This window comes from Lampris incognitus, chromosome 1 (assembly GCF_029633865.1).
Source record: "Lampris incognitus isolate fLamInc1 chromosome 1, fLamInc1.hap2, whole genome shotgun sequence".
Taxonomy (NCBI): domain Eukaryota; kingdom Metazoa; phylum Chordata; class Actinopteri; order Lampriformes; family Lampridae; genus Lampris; species Lampris incognitus.
The window spans coordinates 139,650,321-139,673,556 of record NC_079211.1 but is presented as its reverse complement, the minus strand read 5'-3'; the positions used below and the strand labels follow the sequence as shown (position 1 = coordinate 139,673,556).

At 46.5% G+C, this 23,236-nt stretch overlaps 1 protein-coding gene across 1 annotated transcript in view; it reads left to right on the top strand.

Moving 5' to 3' along the window:
- The window catches only part of LOC130116600 (GDNF family receptor alpha-2-like), a 74,186-nt gene that overhangs the window by 39,253 nt on the left and 11,697 nt on the right, over positions 1-23,236 (top strand). Inside the window, exons 4-6 of the mRNA XM_056284563.1 lie at positions 1,974-2,355; positions 20,308-20,420; positions 21,468-21,608. Coding sequence (XP_056140538.1) covers positions 1,974-2,355; positions 20,308-20,420; positions 21,468-21,608 — 636 coding nt within the window. The remainder of the gene's footprint in view (positions 1-1,973; positions 2,356-20,307; positions 20,421-21,467; positions 21,609-23,236) is intronic.

The window sequence follows — 23,236 nt, the reverse complement described above, 5'->3', positions numbered from 1 at the left end:
AGCAGTGACCGGGATGGCTCGGAAGAGTGGGGTAATTGGCCGGATACAATTGGGGGGAAAAGGGGGGGGGGGTGGGGTGAAACCACAATGTAATATATTTTGGGGCTTATTTATTTTTTGGCGACTGTGATACAATGTGTCTGTTCTGCGTATGCCCATTTGTAGGATTGATAATGTGCAATGCGCAACTTGCAAACAATACTTCGTCTCCAGCACGCCCCTTTAAAATAAATGCTCTTTTCCCTGCTCTCGGCCATCTGATAGACACAGAGTGAGATTGGTTCTGTTGAATAAGAGATGAATCTCTGTTGGTGTCACCACACCGCCACGACCTCTGAAATATCATTATCTACAGGGGAGCGAGGTTAACTTTTCTAATATAACCTGAATACAAGAGAGGAGTGCCACGAGTGCATTCGATGCTGTTATATTACCGGCATGTCTCAGGAACAGGTGTGGAGTTGTACTGCTGCCGTGGTACACACAGTATCTCAGAGAACATCCAAACGCACACCTAATGACATAATCTGTCTTCCACAATTATGATGCGCAGCCTGAGGGGTAATTGCAATGTTTCAGTTTGTGATTACTCGGGGTGGGGGGGGGGACTTAATCTTGTGCTTGAAGCCTCCAATAGGTGGCTCATGCGTTGCAGTATTGCAGTACAGACTCTTTGCCAAGTCCTTGAGCCAAGCACGTCCTGCACAGATGCTACAGTATTTAGTGCTGTTTCCCATTGACCAGTGTTCTTGTCAATAAGCTTAAGGATAAGTCATTCACAGCATGTCAATATTTTGCAAAGGAATCCTCTTTGCTGCGACTGTTTCCATTAAGCTAATTACAGGATGCCTTTTAAGTTAATTATTCTCCAAATAATGACAACAGAAGATTAAATAATAGTGTCGGTCAGCTGTGATCTGAAATTGAACAAGATAAACAACAATTCTGATAGGGTACACATATTATGATAAGCACATGAAAATACCTGCAAATGAATAGTGTACGATCATCTGATTCGTAACGATACCCTGATTCATTCATATTTGACTCAAGGCCTACAGCAGACCAAATCAATACTCAGCAAGAACGAGATACTGGCTAGCACTGGAAGTCCTGTTCTTGCTTTTGGGTGGATAACCAGAAACGTTAATGAAAAAACTATGTTAACAATTTGTTTGGAGGACAGCCTTCTCGAGACGCTATCAGATGATGACGTGAAGTCATATAATTCATTATTTGATCTATTTGCATCTAATCAAATATCACCACAATGGACTTGCGGGTAGCGTAGTGGTCTATTCCGTTGCCTACCAACACGGGGATCGCCGGTTCGAACCCCCGTGTTACCTCCGGCTTGGTCGGGCGTCCCTACAGACGCAATTGGCCGTGTCTGCGGGTGGGAAGCGGATGTGGGTGTGTGTCCTAGTTGCTGCACTAGCGTCTCCTCTGGTCAGTCGGGGCGCCTGTTCAGGGGGATCGCGTGAGCCTCCCACGCGCTACGTCCCCCTGGCAAAGCGCCACACTGTCAGGTGAAAGGAAGCGGCTGGCGACTCCACATGTATCAGAGGAGGCATGTGGTAGTCTGCAGCCCTCCCTGGATCAGCAGGGGGGTGGAGCAATGACTGGGATGGCTCGGAAAAGTGGGGTAACTAGCCAGATACAATCGGGGAGAAAAAGGGGGGAAATTCACATATATATAAAAAAACACAATTACACAATTATATTTGATTAAAAGTTGTGTTTGACCAGCAACTGTGACATGACTGTCCAGTGGGGTTCTATGTGTATGTAGCAGTTAATTTCAAGTGTGTATTTCATAATGATATGTAGTGTGTTTTGAACCACTCTGGACAAAAACCCTGCATTCCTTTCAAATATGGTGTTTTGTGTTTTTTTTTGTTGTTGTTTTTTTTTTCTTCGAGGAAGCGGAACGGAGTCACTGAGTAATCACTCTTTCATATCTCCTCCATCAGGGATGCACACTGTGGCGCCCAAAGGTTTCCAGTGCCCCGACACTGACAAGAACTGCAACCCCTGTCTGGATGCGGCCAAAGCCTGCAACCTCAACAGCACCTGCAAGAAGCAGCGCTCCGTGTACATCTCCACCTGCAACAAGGGGGACCTCAGCAAGGGGGAGACGTGCAATAATAGGAAGCGCTGCCACAAGGCCCTGAGGCAGTTCCTGGACCGCGTGCCCCCAGAGTACAGCCACCGGCTGTTGTTCTGCCCCTGCCAGCACGAAGGCTGCTCAGAGCGACGTAGGCAAACCATCGTGCCCGACTGTTCTTTCAACGACAAGGTTAAACCCAACTGTCTGGAACTGAGGAGGGTCTGCCGCCAGGACCCTCTGTGCAGGTGAAGGGGCAAATGGATTGGGGGAGTGAGGAGATGGAAGGGGTGTTGTGAGAATGCGTGTGTGAGAGAGAGAGAAGGAAAAGGAGAAAATGCTGAAGCATGCGCTTGAGTGTGAGCAGATTTTTATTAGCGTGCATCCTTAGGCGCACACTTGATGACTTTTTAAATTTCCACCAATTTCTAAAAGTCAGACCATAACAGGCAACCACTGATTTTACGTTTTATCTCTCGCTCATAAGATGTGTTCACAGTAGATGATGAGATTAGGACGAATAATCACACACTTAACATTATAATGAAACTGATCCCGCTCTGCTAAATCCTGATACATCACCGAAATCATGATCGCTAATCTAACAGGAATCCACATCCTACCTGGCTAGCGCTGCCGAAAAAGAAAAGGTAAATGAATGGATTGGGAAAAAAAATCAATTTATTAAAAATGACAATGGTGAGCAAATGCTTATTGTTACAACATGCATCATGTATTTACAAATCATTTTTCCCTCCCACTTCACATCGCCGTAAACTGCAACTGTCATTGGCCACCATTAGTCTTCAGTTTGGAAATATGTAAAAAGTGATCCAAGGGCGTCCGGGTAGCATGGCGGTTTATTCCGTCGCTTACCAACACGGGGATCGCCGGTTCGAATCCCTGTATTGTTACCTCCAGCTTGGTCGGGCGTCCCTACAGACGCAATTGGCCGTGTCTGCGGGTGGGAAGCCGGATGTGGGTGTGTGCCCTGGTCGCTGCGCTAGCGCCTCCTCTTGGTCGATTGGGGCGCCTGTTCGGGGGGGGGGGTAGCGTGACCCTTCCACGCGCTACCTCCCCCTGGTGAAACTTCTCACTGTAAGGTGAAAAGAAGCGGCTGGCGACTCCACGTGTATCGGAGGAGGCGTGTGGTAGGCAGAGGGGGTGGAGCAGCGACCGGGACAGCTCGGAAGAGTGGGGTAATTGGCCAAGTACAACTGGGGAGAAAAAAAGGGGGGGGATAGCAATCCAAATACACTACAGGACTTGTGCTATTGTCAGGGTGGACAAAAATACACTACAGGACTTGTGCTATTGTCAGGGTGGACAAATCTGAAGCAAAACGGCGGCATTATCCTTCACTGTGCACCCTGTTTTAGCTGTTTCTATGTGTATGTGTGTGTCTATGTATGTGTGTGAGTGGTCGTGTGCGCCTGTGTGCACGTGCGTGTCACTTAATTCAGTACTTTTTGGGTGGATGGATTTAAGTGCTGTGCGTATGAGATGAGAACACATCTGGGGATTCATTATCATCTTCTTATATTCATGCAAAAAGAAAAGGGGAAATTGAACCTGCGCATTACAGAGCGATTCGATTCGACTGCGGTTCCTTCCTTGCCGTGGCATGCTAAAGTTCTGTATTTCTGGTCTGTAACTTTGCCAGGGAAGTAATTAGACTTTCAGGGAAGCCATGGCTATTAGACCCGGGATGAAGATGTGAGGCTAAGTTGAAGGGACAACGCTCAATTAAGCCGAACAAAACATTAGTGGATCACTTGGGCTGCACGGGGCCCCCTATTGAATACAAGCGGTCGGATTCAATTCACACTTACCCAGCCGTGACCTGTCTCCTTGTGTTGCTGCTGCCGCCGAGCGCAGGTGAAACATGGCGGTAGGATGCTCAAAACAATCGGCTGTCAAAATCCATAGTCCAAAACCACGTGCTGCAGCCATCTGTCAATAGGCTTTCAAATGGCGGAAGGAGATATTCTCTGCGTTCATTAGTCTAATAGCATGGAAAATGTGGGGCATTTGAATAATATGAGGCATTTAAAAGCTCATTTATGAGCCTAATGGAGTTCAACCAAGGAATTGGAGCCCTCACTAAAAATAACCCCCATGGCTTGGGACTTAACCAGACAGGGAAACTTTTGACCACTTTTCCATTTCCCACTGTCATACATGATTAGGCAGCTGATACAATCTGGTGACAGTCGGTCCTCACAGTGTTTTGTTTGTTTGTGGGTTGAATCCCCAGCGTGGCTGTCCAACCACAGATCTGGTTCCACTGCACCTGTCAGTGCAAGACTCATCTCTCTCTCTCGCCCCCTCTCGCTCTCTGTCTCACTCTGTCTCTTCGCTCTCGCCCCCCTCACTCTCTCACTCTCTCTCTCCCCCTGTCTCTCGCTCTCTCTCTGTCTCTCATTCTCTCTCTGTCGCTGTCTGTCTCGTCCTCTCTCTCTCACTGTCTCTCTCTCTTGCTGTCTCTCTCTCTCGTTGTCTGTCTGTCTCTTGCTGTCTCTGTCTCACACGCTCTCTCTCTCTCTCTCTCTCTCTCTCTCTCTCTCACTGTCCGTCTCTCTCTGTCTGTCTGTCTGTCTGTCTCTCTCTCACTGTCCGTCTCTCTCTCTCGCTGTCTGTCTCTGTCTCTCTCTCTCTCTGTCTCTCTCCCTCTCTCTGTCTCTCTCTCACTCATTTTCCTCTCACTCTGCCCCCCCCCACTTTAGTCTCTGTTCAAACTGGAGTAGTACCGGCAGATCGCAGCATCCTACCAGTTCATGATTACTTGCAGCACTAATGTGAAATTCAGGCGCGGTCCATTTATTTAAAAACCGAGCTTTCTGTTGATTTGAACGTCTGATCTACTGTGACAAGCTTGAACTTTATGGATACTTCATTTGGTCTGAAAGGATCACGTGATCATAAAAAAAACAACCTCTCAAATAACTGATTGGTGCATATCCGCTGCTGATAAAGGGCTCATTCGCAATGTTTTTAGAGGGAGATGCAGTGTGTCCAAGTTGTTCGGTTTTCTCAAGCATCGGCTCTGTTTTGTTCATCTGCATCGCCCCCAGCAGTAAAAATAATTTAAAGTTAAAAAGTCATTTCATCCCCAGGTTGGGAGAACCAAACAAGGCCTCCGTCGACGTGCTTCCCGTGTGTTTCTGTGTGTCTTCGCAGGGAAAATTATTCAGATTGTCCGAGCACAGCAATTTCCTCTCTCCTATCTGCCCAGCTCACATTTGGCGGCGCACATTTGTCCTGTTTCAACAGAGGTGAGCAGCCCTCGAGGCTGCGGTAATGGCAGAGGAACAATTCCTTCCGACCGGCACTAAATCCACACCGCCTTCCCAAAGTAGGAAAACTCCATTGCCTCTCCTCCCGATTTACGATGGCCTGGATAATTACTTCTTTGCCTGCTTTGTGTAATTTGTTTTCGGGTGGAGTTGCCGTCAGTGACCTTTGAGTCTCCGGGTGTCCGGTCGGCAGCGGCCTGCCGAGACGCGCGAGACAGAATGTTAAGGCGTATTATCTTCCGCTGTGTACCTGTGCACCGCCGCCCCGCAGAGGGGCAGCTCACTGTGACACACACTCACCCAAGCACTGACACACACAAACCTACAGCAGAGCTGCACATGCTGCCACGCCCACACTTATCTGTATGTCTGTCATTTACCAAACACACACAGGCAGGTGTACACTCACACACACACACACACACACACACACACACACACACACACACACACACACACACACACAGAAACAGACACACATATTGAAAAAAAACACATGTATGTGTTTTTGTGTTTATGTGTGTGTTTGTATGTGCGCATGCACACACACACACAGGCAAACACTTTGATATGCACACAAACACAGAGAAACACACATTCAGAAAAACACGTGTTTTTGTGTTTATGTGTGTCTGTATGTGCATGCATGCACACACACATGCACAGACAAACACTTTCACATGCAAATTCTCACACATGCACACACACATACAGAGGCAGACATTCAGAAAAACACACGTTTTTGTGTATGTGTGTGTTTGTATGTGCATACACACACATAACACTTTCACATGCACATTCTCACATATGCACACACACACAAACACTTTCACATGCACATTCTCTCTCTCACACACACACGTGTGAGTGTGTGTTCTGCTGCGGTGGATCGGTGCTGCCAGGCAGGAGAACATCAGTTAGATTCAATTACACCAACACATGTTGGTCAACGCTGGACTGAAGATTGTTTTCTGGTCGGTGATTTTATCTCACCTTGAGATGCCCAAAGTGATTATTATACGGTGAAATATCCTGCAAGTGACAGTGAAGTCACCTCCATATGTCAAAACACTGCTTGGCACCGTGCCTTGTAAAGTGAGGATGATGACAGTTATGTCTTCCTCCCCTTTCCCTCCCCGCATGTTTCATAACATAATTCTCAACAGTCTGAAACCCGTTTACAATCTCTTCTCAGTGCTTAGCTTAGAATCACACCAGTTATAAATGCTTCCTCTCTGCTATCAGTAGCAGCACTGTTCAATGTGAATGGAAACATAATCTTAAATTATTAGTTACTCTGCTAATGGTCGTAAAGCCTCTACAAGCATAATGAAAACTCATTTGTGATGCTAATGGAGCCAGAGTGCAGTTACGTGGATTTGTTTTGAAAACACTTTTGTTTCTTTTTCTCCCTTTTTCTCCCCAATTGTAACCGGCCAATTACCCCATTCTTCCGAGCCATCCCGGTCACTGCTCCACCCCCTCTGCCGATCCGGGGAGGGCTGTAGACTACCACATGCCTCCTCTGATACATATCGAGTCGCCAGCCACTTCTGGAGAAACTCCTCACCTGGCAGTGAGGAGTTTCTCCAGGGGGACGTAGTGCATGGGAGGATCACACTATTCCCCCTAGTTCCCCCTCCCCCCTCTCCCTGAACAGGCAGCCCGACCGAACAGTGGAGGCGCTAGTGCAGCGACCAGGACACATACCCACATCCGGCTTCCCACCCGCAGACCCGGCCAATTGTGTCTGTAGGGACACCCGAGCAAGCCGGAGGTAACACAGGGATTCAAACTGGCAATCCCCGTGTTGGTAGGCCACGGAATAGACTGCTACGCTACCCGGACGCCCCTTTCTTGCTCAGTCTTTGTTTACAACTCGACTATCCAACTGGAAATTATAATCCATCTCTGAAACAACGCGCGACATTTCGACGATAGTGTAGAAGCTGTCTCCCGCTCTTTTCTCCCCTGCCAGAGTGACGTTGATAAAAAGCAGGCGAGGATCCTTGAATGACAAGCCTGTCACCTAGGGGGCACGACTGTCTGACTCCAAACAGGTGATACGTACACAGCCAGCCGAAGCCCATTTCTTTTTAACACCGGGGACGGCTGGAGAGAAGGTGAGATGGAGAAAAGGTGGGAGAGAAAGGGAGGGGAAAGAGGGATACTGAGACATAGAGAAGAAGCAGCAAGACAGAGTGGGAAGGGAGGTTGTGAGATCGATCAGGGCTGCAAAGCTACTGCAGCGGGGTGCAGGTTTGGTGCCAGAGCCATGGATCTGCATGGTAGGCTCTGCAGGGCCAGCTCCGACTCCAGCTCAGCGCTATGTGACACGCAAAGGGGGTCAAAGCTCAAAACACTCCCAGGGTCAAAACCGACTTAGAAATATTTACTTACTAGGGCCGCTCTGATGGCCGAGCAGAATAACCTGCCGTTCTTGCAACCCGCTCGTCATGTCGCTGGGAGGTTCGTATCCCAGACACGCCGTAACCAGTCACAGCCAGAGCGTCCACGGGTTAAGGCATTCATTAGGCCACCCTTACCCGAGGGATAGTGGGTGTAGATCGGTGTAGTGTTCGGGGACTCGTCGTTCTCCAGCAACCCCTCTGGCCCACCCGGGCGCCTGCAGCCAAGCAACTAGAAGCGTTCTCCCTACGTCTCCTTCACGGCCTGAGGTGTAATGAAATCCATGCGAGGCTTCAGCATGTAAAATGGCGAGAGCAGCCGACACGAGTTTGAAGGAAGCTGGCGTTACGACTATCTCCTTCCTGTGGAAACGTGAGCCAGGGGAGTTATTCGACAAGAGTTCCAGCCATATGCCATTGGGTTAATCGGGTGGGATGAGGGGAAAAACTAGAAATACATTTATAAAAGAAATATTGACTTACTTTAGTATTTACTATGTTTTAGAGTTTGCATGGGCAATGTTTCCTTCTTTTGCGCGCTAAAACATGTCTTTAGCCAGCTTCTCTATGGAGATTTTGCTCCGGCATGTCAGCTGCCAGATTGGCTGAGGTTTCACCTTTGAAGAATGTTCAAATTGTTCCAGGTGGAGCCTAGAACTTAGTCAAACACAGGTTTTTGATATTTGAGAGAATTTCAAATACAGATTTTTTGGCTTAGGCCTGTATGACATATTGCACCAGGGAGGAGAATTTTCTTTGTAATCTCTGTGGAGGCAATAGCCAATTCACTGCACCTCGTTCTCAAGCCCGACGAGACCCGAGATGGAGAGAGAGAGAGAGAAAACAGTAAATTGGGGGAAGGGTCTCATTTCCTACACCTGGACTCGGGTTGCGGCTGTTACGTTATTGGTTTCTGTAATCCTTCAGAAACACACAAAATACTTTTTTCCTATTATGGCGCTCCTCTTTTCCTCTCCCTCCATTCTCTGCTTCCCCTCTTTCAGCCCTGTGCTGCTTCTATCCTGCTGATGGATCCAATGTTTATTCAGTTGGGACCACTGAGTCCACACAGTGATGATATAGAAGCTGTACTCCTGTGTCCTGCATTAGGCTGTGTACCGTGTGTGTACCTCCTTGCGCAAATACACACACAAACACACACATATACAGATAGAGTGCACATTTGGCTGTGTCTTTTCTCAGGGCTGTCCATTCTGTGTGTAGCCCACAGTGCCGCCTAGCCCAGCACGTATTGAGTCTTATATGTGTACTGTATTGATTGTCTGAAGAGTCAATGCAACACTTCTATCTTTGATTTATTTACCCTGGACTCCGGGCTCACTGGGTTCTCTTTGATTGAGTTCTCTGTCCACTGGCTTTCAAAGTGGGGAGCTAAGAGACGATCGATCACTGCACAGGTAACCTGACCCAGTTTAAGGCATGTATCATGCCTTTGCTTACAGAAAAAAAAAAAAAAAAAGGAAAAAAAAAACTTGTGCTGTACAGTACTCTCTTTCCCAAGCTCTCATTTCTCTCTGTGCCTCTCTCTCTCTCTCTCTCTCTCTCTCTCTCTCTCTCTCTCTCTCTCTCTCTCTCTCTCTCTCTCTCTCTCTCTCTCTCTCTCTCTCTTCTTTCTTTTAAATTCACACACACACACACACACACACACACACGAAAACACACATCAGACTACAACGGCCTGCTCCGTTGTATCTGACAAGCTACGTCTCCACTGAGGGGAGACGGTGTAGGGAGAATGACTGGCCCAGATGGCATTACGCTGGAGCTTCTGAAGAGGAAGCTGTAAAGAATCAGGATGCTTTGCCACTTTTATCATCAGTGCCCACTCCCCATCCCACAACTCTCTCTCTCACCCCCCCCCCACACACACACACACACACACATTTCTTCAGACTTCTACACAGCCTCATAATTCTATGAGCCAGGTAATTCCTGGCTTGTGTTGTATCTCTCCAGTTACCATGCAGGCTATCAAAGTGAAGTGTCTTTTCTGATAGACCAAATTGCTGGTTTTGCAAGCGAAGCGCGTGTCAATTGGTGACCTTTTCCCTCATATAAGTACATTCTGCTGCAATATCCTGCTTCTATCAGACTGCGCTTCCTACAGGGACCTGCTTGCTTTGCTGGTAAAGAGAAGCGAGCAAGGAACAAAAAAGACAGAGAGATGGGGGAGAGAACAAGTAAAATGGTAAAGAAATTGACTATTTCGTCTCAATACATTGGATTGGTGTATGCCCATTTACTTTGCCGATTGTGACCTCAAAGGGAAAATGGTACAATCGATAGCACTTCAAACTTATCTTCACAATGGTGCTGTTGCATGGAGCTATTAGGGCATGGTCTCTCACTTCCTTTTATTCTTTACATTAATGTCTTATTCTCTTATGCAGTCTCTCACTGTCTTACTAAGAACTTGTCTGTATCCTTTAAGACACTTTGAAAGGTATCGCCCACTACCTTTCCATTATGCTATTATCACACAATGGTTTGTGTTGTGACTAATAGCCATTAAGTTACTGGTAATAACCATTCTGCAGGGCGCTAATAACTCCCTCTGTCATGTTCCTGAGACAGTTCATCCATTTGTATGATGTGTACACAATCAGAAGGGGACTTTTTTCATTTTTTCCACAGATTTTTTTTTCTTTTCAAGGGAGCTCAGATAAACTTAAAAAAATCACCTTCAAAGGACTCAAAAACTTATTTTCTTAATCAGCATCTCTCTCCCTCACATCTGTTTCCCAGTTTTATTAAGTTTTAAGTACGGCGAGCCCAACAAGCTCTGTTACAAAGATAACTGAGCGGCGTGATGGCTTTCATCTTTCCATATCTAATTTTAATAACCTTGTGAAGTCAACATATTATTGCATGTTTATCGCCAACTTTCTTTGTATATCAAAGATGCAAGAATTGGTCTCGCTGGTGTGTGGTAAAGACATAGCTGTTGTAGAAGTTTATGAGGGGCAGTACAAGCCATAATTCATTCTGGCCCTCTCACATACATACATTCTCCTTTCACATATGTTTTCATTTGCTGTCATAGTCATATATTTTTAATGCACACATTCATGTGTGAGAGTGTGAGAGGGAAAATATATGTATGTGAAAGGGGAATGTATGAATATGAGAGGGCCAGAATGAATTATGGCTCGTATGGCCCCTCATAGTATTTCGCTAATTCTGACTGGTACGTTAAATGACGGAATTACTTGACATCCGCAACCTCAGTTCAAAAACTCCAACTTAATTGTGCGCTGCTCATCACAACTTCAACCACTCTTTTTACGTCTTTTGCAACCAAAACTATTTTTGGCAGACTGTCGTAAAACTGCCGTGCTTACTGCGGCAACTACGGCCACAGCTGGTGTGGCTCGTACACGACAATAAATGTCTGACACAGTCACACCCAACTCAAACCAGTGAGAAGAGAATAGGAAAAAAAATGCAAAAATCTCTCATTGTGGAATGGCTAAAATTGTTCTTCCTTATTGTAGTCAGTAGTATGTTCATGCAGGACCTTGTTGCTAAAAGTAAGAAGCTGATTAAGGAAAGTTTTCAGGACTTTTAACCGGTGTTATATGAAGATTCAATTAATCCTAAGTAGTGAGACTTTAACAAACAGGGCTCTATTTTCATGTTGGCAGAGCCAGTGGAGAAGCAACTGCATGCTGACTGACAACTTCACTGAGCACAAGGTGAATCTTTCCCGCCTGCACCGGTTTGGTAATTTTGTGGCTCAAAAGAGACCCGCCTGCGCCGAGATAGGTGTGGTGGTGCAGCTGGCGGTGCCATAATGTGGACTCGCTGACGCAGTACAATTTTGGTGTTCATTTTGGCTTACAATTGCACTAATGCCTCCGCTTAGACCACACCTAGGCACAGAAGCAGGTGCGGTGAACTATTTTCATGCAGCAGGATAGGCAAGGATGTACAGGAACATCTATTCAAATGTGTTTTAATTGGGTGTAGTTTGTGTATTTCACCCCACTGAAATAAATCATTAAACAAATAGCAACAACTAACTGAAGGCAATGTTCTGAATAAGTTAATCAGAAGAAAAAAAAATTGTGACATGTGAATCAAGGACAGTTTGTGCTCATCACGACGCACTGAAAATTAACCTACTTGTCAAAGTGAATGTCTGTCTGTTCAAGATAGATGTATCCGGGGCATCCGGGTGGCATGGCGGTCTATTACGTTGCCTACCAACCCGGGGATCAGCGACACAAATCCTCGTGTTGCCTCTGGCTTGGTCGGCCGTCCCTGCGGACACAGTTGGCCGTGTCTGCGGGTGGGACGCCGGATGTGGGTATGTGTCCTGGTCACTGCGCTAGCACCTCCTCTGGTCGGTCGGGGTGCCTGTTTGGGGGGGAACTGCGGGGAATAGCGTGATCCTCCCACGCGCTACACCCCCCTGGTGAAACTCCTCACTGTCAGGTGAAAAGAAGCGGCTAGCGACTCCACATGTATCGGAGGAGGCATGTGGTAGTCAGCAGCCCTCCCCGGATCGGCAGAGGGGGTGGAGCAGAGACTGGGACCGCTCGGAAGAGTGGGGTAATTGGCCAAATTCAATTGGGGAGCCAAAAAAAAAAGTGGGGGGGTAGATGCATCCACTACTAAAACCTGTATACTAGAGCCTGGCATCTGACCGGGAATCCTGTGGGCCACAGGAGTCAATCTCACCATCAACCCCATGAGCAGAACGGGACGGGAATTTTTTCACTGTCGTGGCAATGGCACATGAAAGTCCATCGACACTACTGTGTCAAATATGTTGCCCACATTATTTATCAGACAAAAGATTCAGTTAGGGGGCGCAACACGTCATCAATGGGTGTTGTCAAGAGAGCTAGAGAACAAAAAGGAGAGCTGAGAAAACAAGACAAACATTGTAGCCTCTATCCCCCGATTGTCTGATCAGCAAATAAGCAACATTTTAATCATGCACAAAAAAAAAAAAGCCTCTCGAACTAAAATGGTTGATCAGTTAAAAGTATATACGGTGGTGTTGGTGTTTTTTTACTTTGAATGCAGCGCTGAACAATGCGGGGGAGGTCGTGCCATCGCACAGATGCTTTGTCGGCTTCAGTCCTCCGCTGAGTAATGGAGGAAAGGTTGTGTCAACAGACAACTAAGCTAAAGGGCCATGTGTTTTTGAATGCACGCCATCTGCCTACTGTGCCCTTTTTAGAGCATTGAATGGGAATCCCAATGAGTGCCTGTAGCGCCGCCAAACTGGCAAGGCTCTGTCAAGATGCATTCAAAGGAAAATAGCCTTTAGCCCCGCGCATAAGTTGACGGTAGGTAGCCTTTGAGCATACCAAGGTAGAGAATGCTGCCTCAGGGCCACTGGCAGACAACTAGGTAGCAAAATAGAGATCTTGCTACCGAACCCGCGACATTGAAAGAAAAGAAAAAAAAATCACAAGTGTCTGTCATTGAGAAAAGCAAGCAAAAAAGATATTTTGACGGATATTGCCCTATCTTTGTAAGTAAAACGCGTCTTAAATGGTGCTCACAGGGTCCATCGGTATTTCTGACTTGACTGTGTCATTGCTGCATGTTATTGGGCCCTTGATGACACTGCAGATGTTATGACGGGACGCGCCGGGCTGCACAGTACAGGGGGGAAAAAGTGTGCGTGACAAAACAATTCCCACTGCTGTCGGCCCCATTGTACGCCTCGGCATTTAACACCAATCAAGTGACAAAGTGACACGCAAGGGTGTTCTGTTCTATCGATTGGACACGTTGTGTTTGCACATGAGCACTAGGGGCTGCAACGGCAATCAGTTTATATGACAATGCAAACAGAGCGTTACAAGGAGAGGAAGAGGAGAAGAAGATTTGGGCTTGGGCAGGAGATCAAGGGAGAGGGAGGGTGAGGGAGGGAGGGAGGGGGGGAGACGTAGTTGGAGGAGCAGATGGACGAGAAAGGACAAGATAAGCAGAGGGATGTTTGTATGAAAGGGAGGGGAGGAGAGGACACAGGGAAAGACAGCCATTTCGGAATAATCTTTTGTTTTTCTCCTTCTTTTTCAGATAGCTGCTGTGTTGCCAGCCATGGTCTCGTGGTCATAATTGTACGGTTATTACGCTTTCTGTAGATGAGCGAGAGATATGCTTTCACGAGTCCCTTTACGCCGCAGATTCGGGGGAACGATAAGACTCCAGATGCATTAATTTCATACTTATCAGGATTTTTTTTCCCCATGCATTAACAAATAACGTAGTTGAAGATAGAGAAGTCCGTATAGCAGATAGGATTCTCCCTAGATAGCTGCTTCTTTTTTTTTTAAATGTTGAGAGGAGGCTATTAAAGGATATTTCAGTCTGATAACTCTAACGCTGGCTCTTTTTTTTCCCAGCAGCTGGATCTTCATGAAGAAAATGGTTTCCCGGACTGACACTCATCTGATTAATACACATTGTTTGCCACAGGCATCAAGCGATAGGAATAAGAATCCATATAAAAAGCCATTAGTTTTCTATTACTGCCAAGTTGGATGGACGGGCACTCGGCGCCGGGCTGAATCACTGTGTTTAAAGTGTCAGGTTGGCTGAAAGGAGTCTACCTCTATGGGGGCTCCCCTGCCACTTCCCCTGGGCTGAGTGGCTGAAATGACCATAAAACCCCGTCGTGCCAGACAGCCTGTAATTTCAGTGGCGAGCGGCATTTCGCTGAGGTATAATGGAAAGCCCATGGAAGCCATGAAATGTGCGGCATCTCAGCTGTTCGAGCGCCATTGTCCGCATGCTCGGGACATCTCTCTAAACTTTAAATTACTGTTTTTAAGCCGTCATTGTCTGAAAGAGCCCGGCTTCTAAACGGAACCGCGGTTGTTGTTTAGTTTCTTTAATCTTCTTCTGTGTTTTTTTTTTGTACCCCCTCACCACCCACCCCACACCCCCCAGCCCCCACCGACCCACGGCAAGCACGCGTTCGTGGTCTCTGTTAGTATCAAAGTCAAAGGGAGCCTGTAGCCTGCAGGAAATGGCAAAACAGAACCTGTGGGGGGAAACAAGGTGGCTTTGCATAGATACAGCGCAGTTGTTTTCTCGGTCCCTGTCCTTTCCTGTCTTTTCTATCCTTTTATCATTCTGCGGCGTGATTGTGCGTACAAGTGCCTCCTTTCACTCAGACTGGGAACGGATGAGAGAGGGCTTTGAGCAAGGAGGACAGGTGTGGAGAGGGATAGATTTGTATGTAAGCGTCTGTGCACTTGTGCATGTGTGTGTGTGTGTGTCTGAACTGTTCTAATTTTTACAGTGCCAGTATTGTGATTTTACTGCATGCATCTATTTGTGTGTGTGTGTGTGTGTGTGTGTGTGTTTCTGCCCGTGTCCATATCTCTCTGTATCTGCATGGCCATGGTAGAGGGATCATGTGTCACAGCATTAAATGGGATGTTAGATGTGATGGCAGCAGCATGTCATGACTAGAGACCCTCGGGTTGATTTGATAGGACGCAGGATGGAGATGGTGCTGGAGTAATGAAGTGAGTCCGAGTCAGGTTCGCCCATCAACCCACACGGCATCTCTACAGTTAGGCAGAAAAAAAAAGAGAGACAGGCAGACAGGCAGACACAGAGAGCGAGAGAGAGAGAGAGAGAGAGAGAGAGGGAGAGGGGAAGGAGAGGAGGGGAAAATTGTTACCTCATCACCTATTCCCCTCCAGCCAAATCCGCTTGCCTCTGCTCTCTTCATTCGGAGACTGGGGACGCAGCATAATAATAAGCACACCGGTCTTTTACTCAGCACTGCACAAGCACAATAACTGTGATATACTGCAGTGTATTACGCCTGCTTGTATTTGCCTTCTTGAATTCCCTGAATGACAACAAACCACCTGCCAAAGCAAAAGAATTGATGATAGTCGATAAACACTCAGTTAGAGATTCAGTATCGTTACGATTTATTTCGTGGGTTCCTCTGACTTCACAGCCTTATAAGATACGCCTTAAAACAATGAATATGTTATCAGCTACGCTGGCAAACTGAAAAGTAGGGATTCAGCGTCAGTGCTTATGTGAAGTCTGGGCAATGTGCAACTTTTTTTGTGTGTGTGTGTGTGTGTGTGTGTGTGTGTGTGTGTGTGTGTGTGTGTGTGTGTGTGTGTGTGTGTGTGTGTGTGGTGACATTACACTCCAGCAGCTAAGGCTGCCGTGGCCTCCAGCAGTGTGTGAAGTCAGCACCTCATTTTTGTGCAGGATGACTGTATCTCACCCAGTTCATGAATACAGCAAATTAGATGCAACAGTTAGATCCGTCGAGCTTGCTCACTAGCTATGATTAAAGGATCAGATAATTAAGCAGATTAGCATTAGCCAATCTTGCTCATCAATTCTAAACCATTCCCTTATCCGCGAGCAATTTTGTGTGTGAGCAATTTGACATTACAGCCGTTTACAATTTGATGCATTTGGTAAATACCTATTAACTAAAGTGTAATTTCTCCAGTTGCCCTGGTGGTTTAAGCAAATTACAAGCCTTGATGAACCAGATCGAAAGGCAAATTGCTGGACTTGAATCTGTCTCAAGACCTGTATTGCATGTTATCGCCTCCCTCCACTCGGTCACTCGGAAAAAATATGTTGCTTTTAATTAAATGTACTGGTTGACACACAATGACATTTTGAATTGTTTCCAAATTTTGCCCTTGTTTATGATGTCGTTTGGAGTTATCAAGGCATTTTGATGGTTGATTGTTTAGGGTTGATAACTAAGTTAAGAGGAGAGGTGACGATTAGCGAGCAGCAGTATGGTTTCATGCCAGGAAAGAGCACTACAGATGTGATGTTTGCTTTGAGAATGTTGATGGAGAAGTATAGAGAAGGCCAGAAGGAGTTACGTTGTGTCTTTGTGGATTTAGAGAAAGCATATGACAGGGTGCCGAGAGAGGAGGTGTGGTATTGTATGAGGAAGTCGAGAGTTGCAGAGAAGTATGTAGGAGTGGTGCAGGATATGTATGAGGGAAGTGTGACAATGGTGAGGTGTGTGGTTGGAATGACAGATGGGTTCAAAGTGGAGGTGGGATTACATCAAGGATCGGCTCTGAGCCCTTTCTTGTTTCAATGGTGATGGACAGGTTGACGGACGAGATCAGGCAGGGGTCTCTGTGGACTATGATGTTTGCGGATGACATTGTGATTTGTAGCGAGAGTAGGGTGCAGGTTGAGGAGAGCCTGGAGAGGTGGAGGTATGCACTGGAGAGAAGAGGAATGAAAGTCAGTAGGAGCAAGACGGAATGGACGGAATGCCTATGCGTGAATGAGAGGGAGGACAGTGGAATGGTGAGGATGCAAGGGTCAACTATCCAAAGTAATGGGGAGTGCAGAAGAGAGGTGAAGAAGAGAGTGCAGGCAGGGTGGAGTGGGTGGAGAAGAGTGTCAGGAGTGATTTGTGACAGAAGGGTACCAGCAAGAGTTAAAGGGAAGGTTTACAAGGTGGTTGTGAGACCAGCTATGTTATATGGTTTGGAGACAGTGGCACTGATGAAGAGACAGGAGGCGGGCCGGAGGTGGCAGAGTTGAAGATGCTAAGATTTTCATTGGGAGTGACGAAGAAGGACAGGATTAGGAACGAGTATATTAGAGGGACCGCTCAGGCTGGACGGTTTGGAGACAAAGCAAAAGAGGCAAGATTGAGATGACTTGGACATGTGTGGAGGAGAGATGCTGGGTATATTGGGAGAAGGATGCTGAATATGGAGCTGCCAAGGAAGTGGAAAAGAGGAAAGCCGAAGAGGAGGTTTATGGATGTGGTGAGGGAGGACATGCAGGTGGCTGGTGTGACAGAGGAAGATGCAGAGGACAGGAAGAGATGGAAACGGATGATCTACTGTGGTGACCCCTAACAGGAGCAGCCGAAAGTAGTCGTAGTAGATTGTTTAGGGTTGATCGGTCACTGAACGGTATCACTGGAATTTAATGCTCAAAGGTGTTAAGTTTCGGGTGTGGGAAGATGGTGGCGCAAACTCACATTTGCAGCGGCTTCACCCAGTACCGACTATGCAGTGTCTTTGTCGATGTCTGCATCTAAGTTTATGTTTTTATTTTGATCTTCAATTTTTTTTCCATCTAATGGCTGGGAGAGTTGGCATTGGATCGGCTGAGAGAGCTTGGTCTGCTGTGTCCCTGTGGGCCCAGGGACCACGGCCCTGCTCAGGGCTGCACCCGAGAGGAAACACCAAGGCGGTCTGGCAGTGGCCTCGCCTAGTGTTGACTGTGCAGTGTTTTTGTCTGCGTCTGTGTCATCACGTGGATTCTGTGTGTGTGTGTGGGGGGGGGGGGGTTGTCAAAGGTGTCTGGCTGAGAGAGCCGGCGTTGGTCAGCTGAGGGACCCCGGTCTGCTGCGTCCGGTGGGCCCAAGGACCACAGCCCTGCCTGGAGCTGTGCCCGAAGAAGAAACACCGAGAGCTGGAGTGGGGCAGGCTAAGCTAACTGCTAGCCTATGCCCACTGGCAGTTCCGACAGTCATCCTGGCTGGCTTTCTTTCTCTGGACAGTGGAATTTTTGGACTGTGTTGCACTGAATGAATTGTGTTGTTAACTTTGTGTGTGTGTGTGTGTGTGTGTGTGTGTGTGTGTGTGTGTGTGTTTTTTTTTGTTGCTTTGTTCTCTGTTTTTGGTGTCGTTTTTGAGTTTTTGGATATGTGTTTTTATCTTTTGTGTTGCTCTGCTATGGGCTGGGTGAAAAGAAATGTCGTTTCTTTTCTGTACACTAGTACAGTACATTTTCAGAATCCGGTCGAATCTAAAGAATCTCGCTTAGCCGTTCAATCTCCCCGCTGCTTGTTGCAGTCGGATGTGACATGCAGTGATGGGCTACAAACTGGAGCCTCCGTGGTATAGGAAGTTACCTATCATGGAGGAGACTGCACTGAAATCGCAGCATCAGGAGGTCTTTGCAGTCTCACCAGTACCAGAGTCGTGCGGAGATGTTGAGGGGACTGGATGTGGCTGGTGTCTTGCCGTTGAGAGTGTCACGGTGTTGCAGGCCAAATTTAACAAAGCATCTGTGACCGAAAGCTCTAGCTTGATAATTGCTCCGCACCTGTGCTCATCCCATTCCTTTCAACACCTGGATAAGTTTTAATTAAACACTTACCCTTATTTTAACTCAGGTAGTGATAGGTGCAAGGTTAAGGCCTTAAGGATTTATCATCATGTGCCCAAGAGTTCTAATTTAAATTAATGATGTAACAGCGATTTAAAAAAAAAAGGGGAAAAAAATGGGAAGGTAGGACAGTTAATATTTTAATGAATATATTTTACAGTGTAATCACACCTGGGAACAAAACACTGAAAAACACAGACAGACAGACAGACTGGTTGGTGATTGATTGATTGGTTGGTTGGTGATTGATTAACTGATTCATTGATTGATTGACAACTAAAGATACTGATAAGAGTAAACATATTTGCGTGTATACATGTGTGCGCCTGCCTGCCTGCATGCATGTGTACACGTGTCTGCATCTGTGTGTACACATGCATGTGCATCCTAGCATGTGCTCGCCAAGGACAGGGCTGCCCGCGGCATGTTACAGTACCTTTGAACTCCAGGCTGCAGAGAGTTGTCAGACTGGGTCAGGATGAATAAGTCATGGTTGGGAAAGAAAGACCAAATGAAAGAGGTAGAGAGGGGGGGGGGGACAGAGAGAGAGAGAAAGGGGGAGAGAGAGGGAGAGCAAGAGAAAAGGAGAGAGAAAGGAGGAGGGAGAGAGAGAGAGAAAGTGAGTGAGAGACAGAGTGAGAGAGAGAGAGAGAGAGAGAGAGGGGTGGGGGAAAATGTGGGCTCGCTTGTGATTCACTTAGTTTTAGTGGGCAGCAGTGACGCGAACAGTTCAAACAGAGCAACTCAGTGCACGCTACTCCCAATAAACCTACTTAAGTGGATTAGCAATGCTACCCTCAGGGACTCAGCAGACTTAAAGCTCTTATCACAAATACACACCAAAACAAAGCATACTATTTTTATCAGCTCCAAGTGTTTGGGGACGAAAGCAAGTTTTAGAGACAGCTGAGATGGCCAGGATAAGAATCGCATAAGGACCCAGAAGAGGAGTATAATATCTTCCTCATACTGTCAGCGGCGTACAGTAAATATATGTACTCTAGCACATGCAGGGGAGATAATAAAGAACTTTCCGGTGCTGAGGTGAGGCAGAGACATGGTTGTTATTCAGCGCACCTGTTGTTCCTGCCCAGAAACAGATGTTTCATACATTTTCCCAGTTTGATGCTGGCCACAATTGGCAGCTGTTCCAGAGGAACAACATTGCCAAAAAATTAGGTCTAGTGCTTTGAATTTATGTGTGTGTGTGTGTGTGCGTGTTTAATATTTTACATAATATATGCCTATCTATTACACATGTGAGATGAATCACAGTTATGCCCATATAAACATCAAATGGGATTTACTTTGTGTGTCCGTGTTGTCTCTGTCTGTCCACGCTGTGTCCGATGTGCAGGTCTAGACTGGCGGATTTCCACATGAACTGCGTTGTGACTCAGCACACAGTGAGCAGCTGTCCCAACGAGGACAATTACCAGGCTTGCTTGGCCTCCTACGCCGGACTGATTGGTCAGTACAGCCAGGGCGGTGGGTGACATTGTGTGAGTTTGTTTCGTATGTTTGTGAGTTTGTTTGTGTGCGTCTCTGTGTGTATTTACGTCTGTGTGTGTGTGCGTGTTTTTGAGTGAAAGCGAGTGAGACAAATTCTGACAGTGAGAAAATGTGTTTCTACCCCTCCAACCCCACAGTATTTTTTCCTCAAACTTGTGATGTGTGTCTCGATAAAGTGGGTTGGTTAGAGGTCCAGAGGGAGAGTCACTGAGACGGCAGTCTATTCTACCTTCTCTTATCTTTTGGAGGGGGGGGGGGCTGGAAAAGAGGAGGGCTCTGGCTCTTCCTCCTGGCCCGACATCTCCCCCAGTACAATGGGGTATTAATGCTTTACTAGAAATGATGACCGAGGGGAAGAAAAGAGAGAGCAAGAGGGTTTACTTAATTAAAACACTTGATGGCCATCTGTTTGCTCGTGGTAAATGCTCTCCAAACAGTGCAGAGAGGATTGCAAACACATTCCCCCCGCGTGAGTGGACATTCAGCACCTTAGTGATGCTTCAGCACGGCTGCCGAAGTCTGAAAGCCTGCGGAAGGAATTTCAAATCTGAATCTTTTTGAAGTTACAGTGCTCTCTCTCCGTCATCCCTTCTTCTCTTCAAAAAAGGAAGTCCCGGGATGTGAGGTGATAATGTGCCACAATGCCTGCTGCAAGTTTCTGGTGCAAACTGCACTGCAGAATGTGGATCCAACACCTTTGACTCTTACTGAAAGCATTGCCACAGAGAGCCATTTGATGAGTAAAATGTTTTCATACAGTAGCATTATGTCCATAAGGTTCCTAAAGCACCTACACCGCAAACGACTCTCAACATAATGGCCTCCTCATATTGAAATTACACATTACGAAATGGTTCACCTTCCTGTAAGCCTCGAATGGTGCAATCCCATTCCCATGACTAACATCCTAATGTCCATTATGTGTGTGTGTGTGTGTGTGTGTGTGTGTGTGTGTGTGTGTGTGTGTGTGTGTGTGTGTGTGTGTGTGTGTGTGTGCCAACACAGGGACAGATATGACTCCAAACTACAATGACAGCAGCTACTCCAACTGGACCGTCTCTCCGTGGTGCAACTGCAAGGGAAGTGGCAACCAGCAAGAGGAGTGCATGAATTTCCTGAGGGATTTCACTGACAACACATGCCTGAGTGAGTTGTCCTGGCACGCGGCTACTGTACATGCATCTTAAATGTGTTTTGTAACTGATAGGGGTCCAACAGTCATGCAATATTAATAGGAGACCAAATATGTGATACTGTAGTTATCCTGCCTGCAACTCTACACTACAAGCGATTTCAGGGAAGTAATGAGAGACTGAGCTGTGAACGTTGAGCTTGTGCATCTGCAAATGGTTTCATTTCAGATTCTGACCCCCCCAACCAGGTATTGTTGCTCCCCAATGAGACAACATTAGTGGTGGTGTAATTGATGACTGGATGGTGAGATGGTGGTAGTGGTTGGACTGACTAGAGCTTATGATTGTACCTATTGATGGAACGTTTACAAGGGTACTGCTCCAGCAATATTCATTGCATGAGTGTTTACAGTATGGAATGAAGAAAATAAGCAAGAGGAGTAAAAACAACAACCCCTGGTAGGGAGGATGGGTGATTGGATGAATGGATGAACGGATGGATGGATGGACAGTTGACTGGATGGAAAGATGGATGGAAGGACATGGATGGATGGATAGATAGACAGTTGGATGGATGGATGGATGATAAATTGCATGGACATATAAATGACACGACTGAGGGGATGCACCTTCGCTGATAAATCAGATGGATGGCTGATGAATAGATAGATAAAACAGACAGATTTGCCGAGAGATGATGAATGGGTGGTGTTGAGGGGTAGATAATTAGATAAACTGAAATATGGATGGATGGAAGGATGGAACCCCTTAAAACCCTAAAGAAAATGGGTGCTTGACAGTCAGATACAACTTACCCCTCGAAACTAATTTTTCCCACTGATTGAGTCGGAATTAAATGTTCTTAGTTTCTTAGAAAAGAGTAATTTCTTATCACTCCTCATCCCTCCTTTGGGCAAGATCTGCCCCGACTTTAATACAAAGGAAATCATTTGCATGTCATTTTTGCATTCCATCTCATAGCGTTAAAGGGCTTATCCCTTACAGGAGGGAGTTATCATGGAAGGAACGGATCGAGTACAAATGGAATTATGCAGGAATCTATAATACGTTATCATCTATATGGTTGATACATGACACGCGGCATGCAGCATGACGGGGTAGTTACTTAAACATCCACACATATATTCGTTTAGGAGGGGAATATAGGACGCTGCTCCTGGGCCACAGCGATACAGCATGCAGTGTCATCACTGCTACAAGACACCATTGCCTTTAACATGTTCCATTGTGTGGATAATGCTTTCAGACCATTTCAATAGATTGCTGGGTTACCGTTTAAGCTGAGTGTGCAGGATGAGGGATGAGGCTGGGAGCTGAGGAGGCGTCTTGAAAAATAACATAAAATGCAGCATCTCCTCTCTGCAGTCAAGGGGAACAGGAGATAAACTACCATAAATGGAGCGTTCTTTCTCTTCGACACACCGGGGAAGCAATATACACAAAATGCTTTGCATACAAATATATTTGTATATGGTATGGGATGCTAGGATGAGCAACAAGCAAGTCAAATGCAGAAACTCCCGTGATTACCATTACGACCGCCAGGAGTCCGTCCATCTGCTTCTCTTTATCTCCCTCTTTTTGCTGCAAGTAAGAGCAGGCAAGACACCCTCGACACCC